The sequence below is a fragment of the Parasteatoda tepidariorum genome, chromosome 6 (assembly GCF_982258835.1).
Source record: "Parasteatoda tepidariorum strain Cologne lab strain chromosome 6, Ptep-v5.0, whole genome shotgun sequence".
Lineage (NCBI taxonomy): Eukaryota > Metazoa > Arthropoda > Arachnida > Araneae > Theridiidae > Parasteatoda > Parasteatoda tepidariorum.
Window position 1 is genome coordinate 66,296,061 of NC_141760.1, and position 19,047 is coordinate 66,315,107.

The 19,047-nt window shown below is 28.3% G+C and overlaps 1 protein-coding gene across 2 annotated transcripts; it reads left to right on the forward strand.

Annotated features, from left to right (window-relative positions):
* On the forward strand, positions 1-8,045 carry eIF2Bbeta (eukaryotic translation initiation factor 2B subunit beta). Of its 2 annotated transcripts, XM_087165985.1 has the most exons (4): positions 3-153; positions 1,419-1,575; positions 4,405-4,458; positions 6,889-8,045. In XM_087165985.1, coding segments are annotated over exons 3-4 (1,071 nt in total). In that variant the 5' UTR covers positions 3-153; positions 1,419-1,575; positions 4,405-4,457; the 3' UTR covers positions 7,959-8,045. The 2 variants fall into 2 exon arrangements, with proteins under 2 accessions (XP_015919139.1, XP_087022111.1); XM_016063653.4 differs by lacking the exon at positions 1,419-1,575 and having other exon boundaries at positions 1-153.
* Positions 8,046-19,047: the final 11,002 nt, after the last annotated feature.

Below are 19,047 nucleotides of genomic sequence, written 5' to 3' on the forward strand. Positions count from 1 at the left end.
AGCTAGATGTACTCAGTTTCATGTCTCACGAAACTTATTGCCTTCTTTACTACATCTAATCAATCTATCAATCAACAAAGTAAACAAACATGTTGTAGTCATCATTCTCTTTTGAAGTTTTAGAAACATAATTTGAAATTGCGAAACCAATAGGTAAAGTGACATCATTATGAAAAAAAATTTTTTTCAAAAACAAACACGCTCTTTGAATAGTATAATGTTCATGAAAATCAAATCTATGTTTTTTAATGTTTAATTTCTAATTTTTTCCCCCCTGATATATCACGTATATGTACAAAATAAGTTTTGGTTATACTTCTTATAAAAAGAGATAAATGTGTATATTTTAAGACGTAATTATTGATTTACTAGGATTTCTGATATGATTTAACGTTATGTAAACATCATATTCATTAAATTTTTATACACTTATGAGTAAGATAAATTATTTCTTTAATCATTGGTAAAAAACAGTTGCATAGCAAAATAAAATTATGATAGAAATTTTAAACTGGTTTTGCCGTTTGCAGAATATTTCCATATAGTGATCTTTCGCGTCAACTACAATCGCCAAGGTACCAAACAGATTTTAAACTTGCAAATTTTTATAAAAAAAAAAAATAATAACATATAGATATTTGCCCTGGGGTGGCTACTAGGGGGGGGGCATTTGCGTATTGTGATCTCTTTCAGAATAATCGCAAAGTCTTGGCAACTTCTGGGCAGCTGCCTGCAAGAAACTTCAAAAAAACGTCACAGAAAGGGACCAACTAGAGAGGTATAACTCATAACCACCCTAGGGCAAAAAACTACATGTTATTTTTTTAAAAATTTGCAAGTTTAAAATCTATTTGGCACCTTGGGGTTGTAGTTGACAAGAAAGATCACGATACACAAATATGCCCTGGCAACGAGTCATACTTTTCGAGTTGGTCCCTTTCCGTGATGTTTAATGTTTTATTTTAGTTTCTTGCAGGTCGCCGTCCGAAAGTTGCCTGGGCATGACAATTATTCTGCCACAGATCATGATACGGAAATCTTGACTAAATAACTGAGGTTTTTTTTTCTTTGGCTGTAGCATTTTTTCCACATTGCAGTAATTCTGCCCATAAGAAATAATTTGTATGATGTAAAATTACTGTATAATGAATTTCAAAAGCTCTATTAAAACTTCAAATGATAATATTATGATAAATAGTTCACAAAAAAATTTCAAATAAAGGCTATTTTAAGAAAGTGAATAATGTAATTACATACAAAAAAAGTTTAAATGTAATGGATGAATTCATATCTGTGGTTTTACTTGTATTATATTTTGCAAAATATGAATTGAATGTTTCTATTATTTTGTTTTATCTCAGTTCTTACTGTTTTAGCACTAGTAAATTTTAATTTTTTTTTATTATTTTCATCCACAGATGGTGTACTGACGAAATTTTGTGCATGTCAATGATTAGATTGAGTTCTTGACATGACGAACATCAAAATCTTGTTAAAACTGCTAAAAATTTGATGAAACGATAAAAACGTGAAATAATACTTACATATTTAAAAGACAGTTGAAGTTTTTAAATGGTATATTTGAAACATCAAATTAACATATTAATATATATTAATATTAATCTATGAGGATATAAGAGAGAGTTTGCATTTGTGTCTTTCTGTCTCTTTCTTTCTGTTTGGTATTTTCTGGATTGTTTAACATGTTTGCTGCCACTGACGCACTAGCGCGTCAGAGCGGCACCTCCTGGTAAGCCGACGCGCTAGCACATCGATCGACTATGATAAGTTATATGCTCTGTGTTTAGTGTGGCTTTGGAAGTTGAACGGAGAGGTTGTTTGGGCATGTTAGTAAAGCATTATTTTTTGTGGTTCGTTTTAAAAATTTTTGATTGAATTCTTTTATGTGCGTGACTGCCAATATCTGCATATTGTGCTTATTATTTGTAAATATTTTCAGTATTGTTTCATAAATGGTATTACATATACTTGAATGGTATTCCATTTTATTCCTTTTAAGCTGCTATTTTATGCAATATGCCAGTAATTTCTGAGAATATTAATCAGACGCGCTGGAGCGTCGGGAAAAAACGCTCTCTAAACAGGAAAATAATATATTTCTTCATTTTTCTGGTTTTCCTAGTAAAATATAAGGAACATCTAAACCATTAAAACCCTATTTTATAATCCGGCTTCTGATGATGGAAATATAATTTTTAGTGGCAGCAAATGTGTTAAGCTAAAATTTTGAAATTTGAACACGGAAAATTTTAACCCTGATTTTAACTGAAATTTAGGAACTCTATGCTGTTTGTCTCTGGTAATATGATGCTCATTTTGGTAATATGATTTTTAAAACTAGACTGGAATATTAATTTTGACTAATAATATTGAATGGACCCCCCCAAGAATTGTGAAAAAATTAAAGAGTAAACAGAAACTTTAATCCATTCCTAAAGCACAAGTGACTGAGTCTAAATTCAGAAAAGTTAAAAAAAATTTAAAAAGTTTTTTTTTTTTTTTAAAAAAAAATGCGTATAATATTTATATTGGTAAAAAATTTATGAAATAACATTAGGTACAAACTGAAACTACAAAAAAATGATACTTTAGTATAAAGTTCTGACGAAAGTTTGAATTTGACAACAAAACAACAATGAATGTTAAAACCAATCTATTTAAATCACGCTTTGCAAATCTTAAATTGTTGTGTCATTAATATTTACACAATCTAGTCTTGCCTTCACATTTTAATCTTGACTTCAAAAGCATCTTCCAGCAACAAGAAAAAAATTTTTGATAAATATTGTAATTCGTAGGAAAGAATTGTAAAAAAATTAATTTCTTAATGCATGAAAGTCAATTTTTAAAAATCAGTTATATTTTTAGCATGTTTTATTGTATGTACATTTTTAAAAAGCAATAATAGACTAGTCACATTTATGCTTGGCTGAGGTGGTAAAAACGTAGATAGAAAATCTCCATCATTTTGTCACCTACTGAGAAATATATATTTATAATAAGAAATAATAGTTTGTGTGTCTATTTTTCATATAATTTCAAAGTTGTCTTGTCCTCTTCTCCGCAATGTAATTTAGGTATAATGTTTTAGTTTCCCATAAATCTCTCTTAAAGAAGAGCTTGGCTTGATACTAAACTCAAAAATTCAATTGTTTTCAGAGTTCTGTTAGATTATAGTCTCATATCCATACATTTTTCATCCATCAATTTTTTGTAAACTATGTAAGGTAGTTTTGTTGATACGATTGTTCATTTAAAAAATTTCGATTATATGCAAAAGAAAATTTCTAATTTAAATCATTTTTAAAGTGCAGAACTTAATATGTGTTGTTAGTTTCTGATTATTGTCAATTCAAAATATTATCATCCTTAAAGTAATAGTAAACAATGAATATAGCTTAATTTTAACTTTAGTTTCATCATTTATTTTCAATTTATTAATTTACTTTGGTTAGTGAGTCTAGGGCAGGGGTGGCGAACCTTTATGCATCAATGTACCATTTTTTCTAAAAAAAATTGTTTAATGAGGTCATAAACGTGCCGTCAAATAATTTTGACTTCTTGATTATTGGTAAAATAATAATACTGAATACTATCAACTCAAAATTCTTCATTTACTATGAAAAAAAATATACATTTTGCAATGTCTCAGTTACACGCATAATTCAACTTAACATCAGTGTGACTTCTGTTGTTGCAGATTAAATGACAAATAACTTATATTAGGCTGTAAGATGTTAGTTTAAGCAGGACTGTTAATTTTTTTTGCTAGTTATTCATTGTTCGCTAGTTTTTTATGGTAATTAAGTTTTTTTTTCATTAACTGTTAATTTTTTGTTAATAATTGTTTATTTTTTTGTTTGTTTGTTTTTGTGAATTTTAATTTAATTGTTAATATGCCTAATAGTAAACTTAGCGATCGGTAGCGTGCCCAAAATATTGCGTCGCTTGCCATAAATGGCACGTGTGCCATTGGTTCGCCATCCCTAGTCTAGGGTATAATCTTCCCCAATTTCTGATCCTGGCAATTGACATTAATTAAATAACATAATAATTCATCATAATAACATCATTATTCAATAAAATAACATTAATTAGCATATTCCTGGTTTCATTAACTTCTTTTAAAAAAATTAATAAAGTGCTATTGCAGAAAAAATATTTCCAATCCTGGCAATTTAAAATCTAGGCAACATTTCCTTCTTTTAATTAGTAAAATACCTACTATTCACACAAAAAAAATTTACTTGTTTTTACATTTGCTGTCATGCATTGTTTGTTCTGTTTATAAACTAATTATTTACTTATTTGCTTTTTTTTTCCTCCAAAAATTATGATTTGTCTCTTTTTACTTTTCATGTTACAAATTGATTTTCTCTTTAGGAATCTAATACTTTTAAGATATCTGATTGTGTTAAAAGGAACTTTTTGTGATAAGTAAGTTTTTGTTCATTTTATAATACTAAATCTAACAATTACTACATAATATGTACTTCTTTAATAGAATTATTTACATTTATCTTCTCTTTTGTGTTTTTTTTCTCCCTTAGTTAAGTTCTTTTATCACTAGAATCCATGAAATTTCATTAATTACAAAAGAGAAACTTTTTTCATTTGGTAATCATTTCAAAATTCTACGCATAAAGAAATTAGTAAAAATATTCATAATAAATTTCTTTTCTGAAGGTTTGATGAAAATAGTTGTTTACCTTTCTGTTAAATTTATTTCAACACCTTTTTTTCTATATAACGTTTCAAAAAAAAATCATACAAACAAAAAGTGTTACTCATAAAACTTAATTTAAGCTTCTTAGGACTTTTAGCAGTGAGCTCTAAATTCCTAAAAGTTCATATTTTTTCTTATGTCTCTATTTCTAACATTTAATCTATTAAGTTCTTGTTTTCACTCACATATATGCCATGTAATTTCTTTTACTTACTGTAATTTTTTTCTTATTGAGGGAAAATTTCACCTGTATTTTAGAACGTTTCCCTAAATTTTGGGATTTCACATAAAGAAAAGGGAAATTTTTCAATTTCTTACCACAATTAGAGATTTCTTTTCATGCATTTAAAGATTTTATTTTATGAGTAAGGAATCTTTTCCTTCTTTAAAAGATTCTACTATAACTTAAGTCTACCTACCAAAAAAATCTTTTTCTTTATTTAATTATTTTATGCAAGGATTCTTGTTTTCTGAGGTAATGAAATAGGGAATGCATTTTAAGTTAAATATCTTGTTATTATTTTTATTTATTTAATTTAGAAAATGAAAAAATAAATTTTTTTAAAGAAAGCAACGTAAGAAAAATAATATTAAAAGCAAAAACTGTAACTGGTGCAGAATTTAAACATCTTTCTAATTAACCCAGAGCTCAAACTAACAGTGGAACATTATTCCAAAACCATTAAAATTTGGCTGGAACCATCATGAAATATTTTTCATTGGTTTTCAGGAACTAGCAATCAATGTTCTATTGTCTTGATTTACAAAATAACATATTTGTCATAATTGTGACGCTACACATTTTTTGTATAGTTATTTTTCTTTTAAATTGTGTATGGACTAATTAGTTACTGGTGTTTTGGACCAGTGACTAAATTTTCTTAGTTTATTTTAAACATATTACAAAAGAAAAGTGAAAAAAAAAGAGAGTTCAGTAAGTTTTTTGATAAAGCAGCCAAAAAATAAGTTTAAAAAAAATCAAGGCAATTGCCTCAGTTAAAGCAATGAAGCATAGTGTCAAAAAAAAAGTTTCTGTTGTATAAATTAAAATTAGCAAGTAAGCTTAAAAGAGAGAGAGAGAGAAAAATGGGAGGGGTTCATCTTTATTAAAACTTATTTTAAAAAACAAACAAAATCTGATTAATCTTTCTTCAGTGAAAAATACCTTTTAATTGATGTATAAAAAATTTTCCTTTCAGCTATTGAAATTATTTTTAGTAGGTTTGCAGTATATACAACTGTTTTCTTTGTGTAAGATTTCAAATTTGCAATTATCTTTTATATATTTTATAATTTGTACGTAAGTATTTTCTAATTTGCAATTGTCTTAGTCTTGATTAACTTATCTAGAATACAATATATTTAAAAAATGCAGATTAAAACACATGAAGAAACACTTTTTCTTTTTCAACACTTTTTTTTTAAACTACAGGTTGAGAAGGCAAAAATTGCAAATAATTCACATTCATTATAATTGTTTGTTTTTGTTTGTGTGTGTGTTTTAAGTTAGAAATGTAGGAAAAATTCATTTAATAACTATAATTTTATTATCAAGCAAGGCATAGGAACTTAGTATTTAATAAAATTTTCTTTTTTTTTTCCAAATTTTTACCCCTATTTTTCTAACCATATTTGTTTCTAAAATTCCTGTGTTTCTTGTTATTTGTTTATACTCACTATCAGCACAATAATTGGACCTTGTTTATTTTATTGTTATAATCATGTAGATCAATTGTTTACTTAAAAAATTTTTGAATTCCCTTTTTTTTATAATCATCCTTTTTTTTGTCTCTGAAAGACCTATTACAATTTAAGCTGCTAAAAACTTCAAAATTATGTTTTAAAATTATCAATAAGTAAATTTTTTTATTTTTTCTTTGTGTATGGAAAGTCATTAATAAAGAAACTTTAATGTTTTGGCATAATTTTTATTTGGTTGGAATCGTCTATGCTTCACTATATTATACACAACAGTTTTTATAAAATTATTGCTTATGAAAGGAAGATTTATACTGTCTGCATTTATCTTTCTTTTCTACTGTTTCAAAGTTGTCTAAGATGTTCTTTAATATTTTACTTAGCATAATTATATGTACTTGTTTATAATTTTTTTGTGTATAAATAGCCTTTTGTCTTTTTAGTGGAATCTGAAAAAATTTCTGAAGCAACTTCAACAGAATCTAATGATGTTGCTATCGAAAAATTCTTAAAAGACTTAAAAGAAGAAAAACTGAAGTTTTCAAAAGAAATAGCCTGTGAAACTGTCAAGCTTTTAGAGAAAATAATAACAAATTCTCACTTAGAAACTGCGAAAGACATAATGGAACTCATTAAAAATGTTGGCAAAAGATTAGACGAGTCAACTAACCAAGCTACTCACACGGTCGTTGGAAACATGGTAAAACGAATCCTGAAAATAATTCGAGACGAATATTCTACTGCTATGGGTAAAGTAGATGAATATGAGCAGCAGGAATCGCTTCAAAAAATGCTTGTGGCCGAAGAACAACTGGATTTTACCAAACATTTAGATTCCTTAAAAAAATCAATTTCAGCCAACCTCCGAGAATTAATGGAAGAGTTTGAAAGAAGCTCACAAGACATAGCTGCACAATCCCAAGAACATATTCATTTTGGAGAAGTTATTTTAACCTTTGGACATTCAAGAACAGTAGAAAAGTTTTTGAAGAAAGCAGTCAAGCGAAAATGTGAAGTTTTAGTAGCAGAAGCATTTCCCTCTCTTGGCGGTCATGATCTGGCCAAAAGCTTAGCAGAAAGTGGTATTCAAACAACTTTGATACAAGATGCTGCTATTTTTGCCCTTATGTCCCGAGTAGACAAAGTTATAGTTGGGACGCACAGTGTCATGGCGAATGGTGGATTAAAAGCTCTTTGTGGCACCCATGCCTTAGCTCTTGCTGCCAGACATCATTCGAAGCCTTTCATAGTTCTTGCCCCAATGTTTAAATTAACTCCACAATATGTGACTTCATCTGACCAAGAAGGATTTAATCATATGAGGGCTCCTGAAGAACTCATTCCGTTTGATGACAGTGCATTGTTTGATGGCGTTGAAGTAATAAATCCAGCATTTGATTATGTTCCACCTGAACTAATAACATTGATGATTTCAAATATGGGCGGAAATGCTCCATCCTATGTCTACAGATTGCTCTCTGAAATGTATCATCCAGATGATTACTCTTTTTAATTATCGATTTATGTGTCTAGACATTTTAAGAAATTTAATTGAAATTGATACGTTATTAAATAAATTATTTTCCGAAAATTCAAATAAGTTCAAATCGTTTTTTTTTCTCCTGGTGAAACGATCTTCATTATAAGGCTCAAAAATTAGTGATAATCCTGTGGTCGGAGACTGCTAAAATTTTAATAGGACTGCTATAAAATAATTATTAGTGATCCCCTGCACCAACAATCTGTTGGTTTGGTTTATGCTGTTATGGTTTGGGGGGTTTTACCAAAGAATATGGATATTTATATTCTTCCTTCTTTATTTTTTTGTTTTTTACTACAAAATAGCCTAATTAATCATAATTGTGACATTGCACATTCTCTGTATTGTAATTTTTCTTTAAAATTCACTTCATAGTTATATTTTTAAGAAAAAACTAATAGTAACGTGTAATCTAATAGAGACCAGTGAAATGGTGTACAGACTATTAATATCTTTCAGTAACTGGTTCTTTTGACCAATGACTAAATTTTCTTAATTCCTACCTCTGTAATATTAATTTTTTGCATTTGAAGTATCTGCTTCCTCTGTATAAAATTATGTGTCGTTACATATAACGGTCTTGGAGCTTTGTAACAATAAGCTACATTTTCAAATTGTTCAAGAGAATTTTGATGAAACACACCTTGTATTCTCTGTTGACTGGAAGATGTTTCTGCGTATTGTGCTGTTGTATATTGAAAATTCTGGAATAAAGTATACTATACGGAATAAAGTATACTATATCTGGAATAAAGTATACTATATCTGGAATATACTATACGGAAAAAGAGTGGCTGATCACACTTCTTTAGAAAGAAAAACATGAAATGAAATTTGAGCTTCGTCAAAAGTTTTAAAAAAAAAAATTTTTTTTTTTTAAATTGTTAGTTTAAAAAATACCCATTAGCGCCAAATATGTTATTTAACAGTTGTTTTGATTAAATTAATTATTAATGAGCTTACAACAATTTTTTACAAAGTAGCCTGATTGTCTTTCAATTGTTTTAAATAGTTCACAACGTTATTGATATCTGCGAACTGTTAGATTTGCAATGATTCACCACTGTATACTTCACTGAAGGCCTGGTTTCGGACGCCGTCAGCTGGAAATCAGCGTTAACCTCTGATTGGTCCATTTGTGAGTTTGATAGTATACGTCATCGAACGCTCATCTTGAACTACAATTGCCGTCCAACTCAACTGCAGTTGGATTACAACGTGACGTTAACCACAGAAGCAATGGCGGACAACATCCAACAGCACATTGAAATCAGCAAAGATTTTGATTTTGACATTAAACATAGCTTCTTCATTAAGCATAGCACTCTTCATTTAGCTCAGCTATAATGTGTTTTTTCTCGGACAAAGTCATTATTTGTTCTCTAAAACACTGGTCGACAATAACAAAATCAATACAAATTCAAAATAAATATTTGTTTACGTTATTAACGCATGCGCAATGAGAGATAATGTCTGCGTTGGACCGACTGCTCACGCTGAGCTAACAAAAAAGTATTTTTTTGGCGTCAGCTCTACGTCAACTTTCCGCTGACGCCCAGATAAGGCGCTAGTTCTAAGAAACCAGGCCTTGAGCTAACAAACCAGTATTTTGTTGGCGTCAGCGCGACGTTGACGTACCGCTGACGCCCAGATAAGGCGCTTGTCCTAAGACAGTATCGCGTAGTAAAATATAATTTATTGTTGAGTAATCAAAATGTAGATTGCATTGTTACACCAACAGATGTACTTATTAAGTTTATTTTACAGATTTGATTGCGTTTTCAGATTATATTACTGAGGATTTAAGAACCTAATTAATGTGATGTGTTAAAAAATTTCTCTAACTTTAAAAATATTGCATTTAGGGTAAAATATTTCCAAAAGAGAAAAAATTTGTATGAAAAATTATGGTTTTTATTCAAAAGAAAAAACTTATTCTTAATGAAAAATATTATCTCTTGTCTCAAATCAACAAATTTTCCTTTAAAATTTTTCATAATTGTGTTATTAGTAGTCTCCGTTATAATGGCATACTTTCTTGAATGGGATAGGAATATTTATAGTAGTCAGAGGGTGAAAAAATTTCATTTAATTAAACATAATTCTTGTAGAACTAGTGTTTCAGCATAAAGTGTATTTCTGCTTAGCATAAAGTTGCGTCATCGAGCTCTTAAATTTTAGAGAAAAAAAATATACACCACCCACTAGTTTGTCCCAATACTCCAGGAGTTCACTTGTCTTCTGGGTCGGGTTCACAATAAAAAGGTTACGGAGTTAAACGTTGATAATCGTGAACTCAGAATTGAGTGCTGTTCAACGCTGGTTATAATAAAAATAAAAAATACACCTTCAGACAGAGCCTGACAAAGGCAAGGGCAAACGGGGCAGTTGCCCCGCGCCCCACATCAGAAGGGGCCCCCAAATCGAATTAAAAATTTATTTTTGGTTTCCTTCTTTGATGAACTTTTTTTTAAACAAAATATCAGTTTAGTGTAAAATCCGTCTGTTTTATGTTAGCTTCTTCATTAATCTATCGTATGAACACGATAAATCTATATTTCTAAATTCATGGCTTTCTAGTGCGGAATTCAGCTAAATTTTTGCAATTACGATGGACAAATTTAGCCAATCAAAAGCCTGTATTTTTACATATCGCAAAATGCGAAATTTTGCAAAAATAAGGCTTTTCATTGGCTTAAGTGAGCCATCGTAATTGCGAAAATTGAGCTGAATTCCGCCCTAATGTCAGCAAGGATATGAATTTTTCGCAGCTAGACGACAAAGTTATGAATTAGAAAACTGCATTCGGCATAATGGGCATAAAATTGTCTGAAAATTAATAAAATGGACAGAACGATACTATTAGAGAAAGGGGGGGGGGGCGACTTCATAGCTATTTTAGGTTCTAGTCAATTTTCTTGTTATATGTGTATAATGAGGTGAAAAATTTAAATACCTCCATATAGTTCAGAATGGGGTCCCAAAAGAAGTTTTTGCCCCGGGGCCCCAATTAGGATAAGTCGGGCCCTGCCTTCAGAGGTAAGATCGATAGTAGAACAAAATCCTTATAGAATTGCAGAGAAAGAAGAAACAAATTTAAAAGAGGGTAATAACGTTCAATTCAATATATTAGTGTAGTTAATTACACTATTTGTGCCCATTCATGCATTGTATTTTACTTAATTTCACTGTAGCATAAAAGTGCCCTTCATTCTTTCAAAACGACCCATTATAATTAAGAAAACCTTTTTGATAACTAATTTTCAGAGTGTTATGTAGTATAAAAGAATAATTAATTTGCATTAAATAATAAAATAATTGGGATCATGCTAAAATGAAAAGTAAAATAAGGCGCACCCAATTTTAAGTGCAATTTTTTGAAAACAATAAGTAGACATAAAATATAAGTAATAGTAAATTCTTGATCAAACGCAGGTTGACGAAAAAACAATTTTTTTTCCAGCCTTTTTTTCATTAAGATGCATAAGAAATTATCAGAGTCAAATTCAAAATAATTTTCAAAGACTTTACAGGATCATAACAAAATAACTAGTTTCTGACAAAGAACGCCTTTCTTGTTTTTATTGTAGTGATCGAGAAATTGTAAAATGATCGAGAGATTTTTCGGTTCGATATCAGAAGGCAGCTCAGTATATGCACATGAGGACTCGCAAGTATTTTCATCAATCATGTAAAATGATTGGCGTTTTTATACGCTATGAACCAACGGTACACCAAAATAGATTGTGGTTGAATAAATTGTGAATAACGCTGAATATATGTAGAATAATGTAAAAACCACGCTTGGACATGGTTAAAGAAATTGACGTGGTTAAAGAAAAAAAAATCTCATTTTCGAGAAGGAAAAATGAAGCACTTTTTAAAAACGTCCCATAAAAAAGCACCTTTAAGGGATTTTAAAAACGAAAATGAAAAATAAGCACTTTTTAAAAACGCTAAGGACCATGTAATTGCAGTCGGGGCTCTCAGCGGTCCCCCAAAAATATTCAAATACTAATTAACTAGTGATCAAAACAAATGAATGTCTGAATTTCCTGATTTTGCAACCACTTAAATTTAAATACTTTTCATCCAGTAAATATCAAATTTCTTTTACTTGTATTTAAGTTTTACTATTATTGTGGTGATTATGAACGTTTTATGATAAATTTATTAAAACACATTTCATTACACAAATTTTGATATTTTAGTAACCATTGAGAGTCATTGCATAAGAGTCAGACATCGAATTTTTGAGAGCAATAATTAACACAGCTGCAAACGCTCACAAACTTCAACATTTAGTGAAAAATAAATTGAATTTTTTTTTATTTTATCTGCAAGATGATTAATCTCATCTTGGAGTAATATCTCATTTTGTTTTTACTTTGCTAAATAATTTAAATGGATTACGATTCAGCAAATTTGATTTTAATTTGTCTGAAATATTTAGAGGACGCGAAGGGAGAAACTTTTTGTCGTGAATCCTTCACCTCCATAACTAATTTAAAAAAAAAAAAGAAAAAAAAAAGTGAGCTCATACAAACCTAGAGTAAGCCATGAAGTTTCAATTGCTGATATTTTTTTTTTTAAATATCAAACTGCAAACAACTTATTGGAAGAGAACTAACTTCTCATATTTATTTTCATTGGAATATTTTAAAAATTTATTTTCAGTATTTTAAATTAGTTATGGAGGTGAAAGAGAATTTGCAATGAAAAATTTCTCCCATGATATGGCGTCCTCTTAAGAGAACTGTAAGAGATTTCGAATTATTAAGAGGGATACACACCCACAGTCCCACACTCTAACTACTCATATGCTGTGTAGTCTATTATGTTACCTGTGCCATTGATTTAAAAAGTTCCAAGCAATTTTCAAAGTAGCTTTCGTACTTTTTAAAAGAAAGCATAAAATTATAAGGGTTTTCTACAAATATTGTTTTGCACGAATGATTTCATCTTTAATATAAAATTTATATTAAACCAACATATACTATCGGTTCATAAACACATAATATCAATCATATTTTAAATATATGTTTTATAATATTTGTGAGCATAACAAGTAACAATAGTGATGATTAGATGTGTAGAGGAGAGTCGGGTAGCCCCGTCCACTTAAGGAGTATTGCTTATATTTCTGTATAATATTGAGTAATAATCAATATTTTTGTATGTTTCTATTGTTTTATCATCTAATTAAATAATGCAAAAAAAAATAAACCAAAAAAAGAATAGTTTAACTTAAAAAAATAGAAATTTAAAAAATTTGACTACTGTATTCAACATATTTTCAAAACTATTGTTTACCATGTTACCAGCTGCATAAATACTTGAAACTTAGAAAATAATCTTTTTTTAATATAACAATTAATGTCCGATGGCCCATTGACTTGAAAAAATATTCTATACATATGAAATCGACAGTGGGCTGGGGCTCCCCGAATCTGACCCCTATTTATTTTTATGAGAAAAAAAAATATTTAAAAAAAATATATGTTTAATCTGCTGGTTAAAAATAAATAAATTTTAAAGCTAAATATGTGATATTTAACTTCTTGTTATCCCTCCCTCCCCTTGTCACAATGTCACGAACACCTTTCCTCATCTCTTAGCTTGACATCATTTGAAGACGACTCCTCATTTAATTAAAAACAATACCAACTCATTGCCAAAATAAATCTACATTCGTTTAAAATTTGTGTTACGTGTAGAATAACGTACATGAAATATAAAAGAAAACGATAAAAAAAAATGTTTATGCTCCTCAAAAAGTAAACATCGTTACTTCGGAAAATAACAAATTATAGTACCTGAACTGATAAAATAAATAACTTGCGAGTAATGAGATGAAGTATTAAATTCAGATTTTATTCTTCTTGCAGGAGTCAGTAACATAGTTTAAAAGAAAACTGAATTCTTAGAAGAGGCCAGAAATATCTTTCTTCCTAAAAACATTATGCAACGTGTTATGGCGACGTTTAAAGTTGCGTAAACAAAGCGTTCGTTTCAACGATTTAAAACAAATTTACCGTTATCGTGGATAAGAACATTAAAGTGCATCATACTGAAATATTATTAAAAAGACGAATGTATATAAAAACTTTGTCTCACTCTAACAAAAGCACGTAATGTAAATCACATTTAAAGGGAAAATGTTATTACCTTTCAAGTTTTGCTTAACTAATAAGCTTCGAAATAATTTTTATCTTAAAATTATTATTTATCTTAATCTTAAAATTATTATTTATATTTATGCTTTCATACTGTATTTATATAAAATAATAGTTTATAATGAGAATAGTAATTCTACACTTTTGAGGAATCGATTGATTTTTTAATTGTCTAATATGGTTTGTTGTTGTTTGTTCATTTACGTCGCACTAGAGCTGCACAATGATCCGAAGACATGCCATCACAATTTTGATCCTCTGCAGAGGTGCTGAGGGCAAAAATTCTTCATGAAGGAGTGCATGTACTATTTACACTGGTTCAAGGTCGCAAAATAAAAAATGGAATACCTTGAATAACTTCTGATCTAATGATCGGATTTATGTGTAAGTACTAGGACTCAATCTTAAATGGTTCGAAGATCTGACCTCAAATCTGCTAATTAATTAATGTAGGCGATATTTTAAGTTATGAAATCAAACATAAAAACGTACTTTCTCAGAATTAGCTTTTTTTTTTTTTAACGACGAATTAGAACCCTCAAAATATGAGAAGCCGCAATCTGGAAATTATGGTTCCAATAGTTTAATCATAAAAACAGTCAAAAGTTTTATCTCCTTAACGTTAATTAATTTTACTTATTGAATATTTCGTCATAACTCTAGTATTTTTTGTGAATCAAAAATTTTTTGCAAACAATTTTAAAATTCGTTTATTTAAGGATAATTGCCCTCAAAAAATAACTTTTAATGATTATTATTTTTAATATTTCATTTAAAAGCACTCGAATTATTTTTTTAAAATTTTAATGTTAACAATTTTTCACATCGCTTTAAAGAATGTAATTTTAAATGATTAAATACATGATTTTATGGCAATCGATCGAATAGTTTCTGAGTTATAAAATTTTAATCCTTTAACGTAGACAAGACACCGGTGTCGCTTATATATATACACACACAGGGCTGGACAAAATAATGGAAACACTTCGATACTGATTCTTTTTTTCATATTTCTCCTGAAATACGCAACGAATAATTCTATAACTTCAGAATTGTTTAGATCATGCGATTTCTCATATATATAAATGAAGTTTAACGCTTTTAGAGGTTAGAGGTACCGACAATAAATTACAAACTGAAAATAATGTTTTTAAACAGTCTATGCCAAAAAAATTAGTCATATATTTGTAACTTGTGGCAGTTACTTTGTTTACAATATAGGCAATAATTACACAAAATTTTGTAAGCCTAGCTTAAATGTTTATGGAGATATGGACATTTTTATAATAATTAATTTTTTTGTGTTACGTTTTCTTTGCTACAACTTTAAAAAATATTCTAGAAAATTAAACAAAGTTTTTAGAATCATTTAAAATTAATGACAAAATTTTTGCTTTAAAATTTGAGAAAAATTCGTTTTAAACTGCGTTAGATATTAGTAACTAAAATAGTTTATTTTATACTGCGCATGCCCGGGGAAAAAAAATATTTTCTTCATTTTGTAGTGAATCATATTTGGCTACTAATTAAAAAAGTCTAATTGAATATCTTAAAAATTTTAAAAAGTTTCAAACAATTTTCAAAGTAGCTTTCGTACTTTTTAACGGAAAATACAAAATGATACTTCACAATAAACGTTCATACACCAAAATGTGATATAATAAGGAAAGAAAATAGGCGGGGGAAGATACTCTCATGAGGGATAATTACCAACAATTCCGGTGTCATTTTTATTAAATCTTGTTTACTAGTACACAATTAAATGTATGGAAAACACCTTATCATTTTGAGTATTCTTTTAAAATGTACGAAAACTACAAGGAAAATTGTTTTAAAAGTTTTTAAGATGTTTAAGTCAGACATTTCTTTTGGTTGTCAAATACAATGCAATAAGAAATTAAGAAAATTTTTTCCGATGCAAGTGCAATATAAAAGAACTACTTTAATTACTCATATCTTGCGCAGTTTTAAACGATTTTTTCTCAAATTTAAAGCAAAAAATTTTTCATTAATTTTGAATTGCTCAAAAAATTGTTTAATTTTAGTGAATATTTCTACAGATATAGGAAAAAAACGTAAGACAAAAAAAAAAAAAATTTTTTTTTTTCATTTCTTATAAAAATGTCCACTTCTCCATAACCATTTAAGTTGGCTTACGAAATTTTGTGTAATTATCGCATATAATAACCAAAATAACTGTCTCAAGATACAAAGTGCTACATTTTTTGGCATAAAGTGTTTAAAAACATTATTTTCCGTTTGTAATTCATGGTCGGTCTTTCCAACCTCTAAAAGCATTAAACTTTATTGATATGTGTGAGAAATCGCATGATCTAAACAACTCTGAAATTATAAAATAATTCGTTGAGTATTTCTAGAGAAATATGAAAAAATGTATTTGTATAGGTTTCAATTATTTTGTCCACCCCTTGTATATTCTGACTCCCTAATTACAAGTAAAAAAATAATTATATTTTGTTATTTTTTAATTATAAAATACAGTCTAGTAGTAAGTAAAAAAAATTATGCTAGATTAACAGAATAAAATTTGTACTGAAATATAAAATCCAAGAAAGTACTTTAAAAATTCCTTTTTATTCATATTAAAAAAATTTCGATAGTTGATTTTGTAAGTTAAAGAAATTCCAATGACTACTTATTGTTTCTCTTAGATTAAAATAACTACAAATTTGAAAAAATATTGTATGAAAGTGAGTCGTCTGTCCATACTTGCCAAAGTACACATGTATCTATTTGAGCTTATTTATCCCTATTTCACAACCATAAATTATTAAAATTCCAAATATGGATTCTCTTTAATATATCCAATAACTTATTTTTTTTAAGAAAAATTAATTTAGATTTAGTTAAAATATAGAATTAGTATTAAGATTTTTCCAGTGTGATTAGAATTAGTCATTCCTTTTAAATGGTAAATATATGTGAAAATTCTTTACTAAAAATCAAATATATCTTTTTTTCTATTATTGAAATAGATATTACTTTCATTATTTGAAAATTACCTTGAAAGGGATAGATGTCTTCATTGAAAGATCCACTTTTCAGCACTGTAGTGCAGAGTTTATAAGTTCTTTCAATTTAAAATCCTTTTCCTTAATACTGATGCAGATTTTCATTCAATACACAGTTCTAATATGATATTGGTCAATAGCTATTACATTGTTTATTTTACAATAATTTTCATTTAAAAAAAAATCTTAACTTTTTTACATTTTGCATAAACAGATATGGGTGAAAACATGTTTAAAATTGGAAAATAACATTGTCCAACAAACATTTAACATAATAATGAATAGAGGAGCTGGATAATTTATTAACCAGGGGTGATTGTGAGCCCAACTCAAAAATCCTGAAAATTTCTGGAGTCAAATCATTGATGATGCAGTTCAAAAAATTTATGTCCTTTTAAATTTAAATCCTTGATATTTTCAAAACATGAAATTCTAAACAAGCAGTATAATTTAAATTAATAATTTTGTATAAGTTTACTTTTACCTCTAATCACATTTATTCTACCAGAAAAAATATTTACAAATGAAAGTGATGTCATGTATAAATTCTAGTTCTAATATTTTTAAATAAAATATACAAGAATTTTCATACATAAATATGATCGATGATTTCTTGAAACTTCTGGACCTAGGAGTTCCGAAAATTTCAGGGTCACAGTTGGCGAAAAATCCGGACTTTTTCCGGAGCACAATCATCTCTGATTAACACAAAAAAAAAAGTAAACTGCTAATTTATATTATTCAAGAAATGCCTAAAAATCTGCACTCTAAATGACCTTTTGGTCATGAGACTAATACATCTAAAAAAACAAACATTGAAGGGGGGGGGAAACAGGATGAAATAATTTTTATTTTCTTTGTTAACTGAGAATTATCTAACTTATTTTCAATCCTATATCACATAAATTTCTACTTAAAACTGGTGAATTTTCTGGAATTCACAATCCAGAAATTTTGGAATTTGTGCTTCAACAAAAAGATTTTACTTTTAAATGTAGAAAGCTACTTTATTCCTTAAATTTAAAAAAAAAATCTAATTTGAAAACTTAACATATAAAAAATGCTCCTTATGAAAAAAAAAAAAAAAAAAAGGAAACCGATAAATACATGCAAAACTATGAAGTATATTGTTAATAACTTCTTGAGCTTTTAAATCAATTCCTATTTTGTTTCAAAGTTGTTATGCAAAAATCAATATGACTTCTTAGATACAACTTCAAAATTTGAGATAGAAATTAATACCATGTCCTTATTACCATAGATATAATACTAAAAATTAAATTTAAAAAAAAATATGTTCAGCATGTATTTTTAAAAAGATCAAACATTAAATCATAATTGTTTTTTTATTTTTTTTAATGCCTGAAATATAGAAGTACACATCCAAAGGCATCAGAAACAAAATCAACGTAATCTAAGCAATTAAATTTTAAGGCAAATTTGCTGAAAAAATAATTTGTAATGAGTGCCATTTTCAGGTATGTAAAAAGGAAGTCTTTGTTTATTTGCCATATGCATAACTTATTGTATTAGCTAGCATACACTCGGTTTAAAATAAAAATGTTATTCATTTACTATGCAATTCGATTAATCACTAAGAAAAACATATTTTAGATATTTACTGATGTGCCTTAAATATAATTCTACTAAATATATCATTTACCCATTATAACAAACTGTTTCTTAGTCTCCAAAAGTTTCAGATTATTTTATCAGAGTGGTGGAAAGGGAAGGACGACCATCTTACTTCCTTAGAACTCTTACAGCTAAGGACTCTAAATGGTCCCACACCACAGACATTCAAAAAAAAAAAAAAAACTTTTTTTTCTGTTTGAATCATATTACAGTATAGCT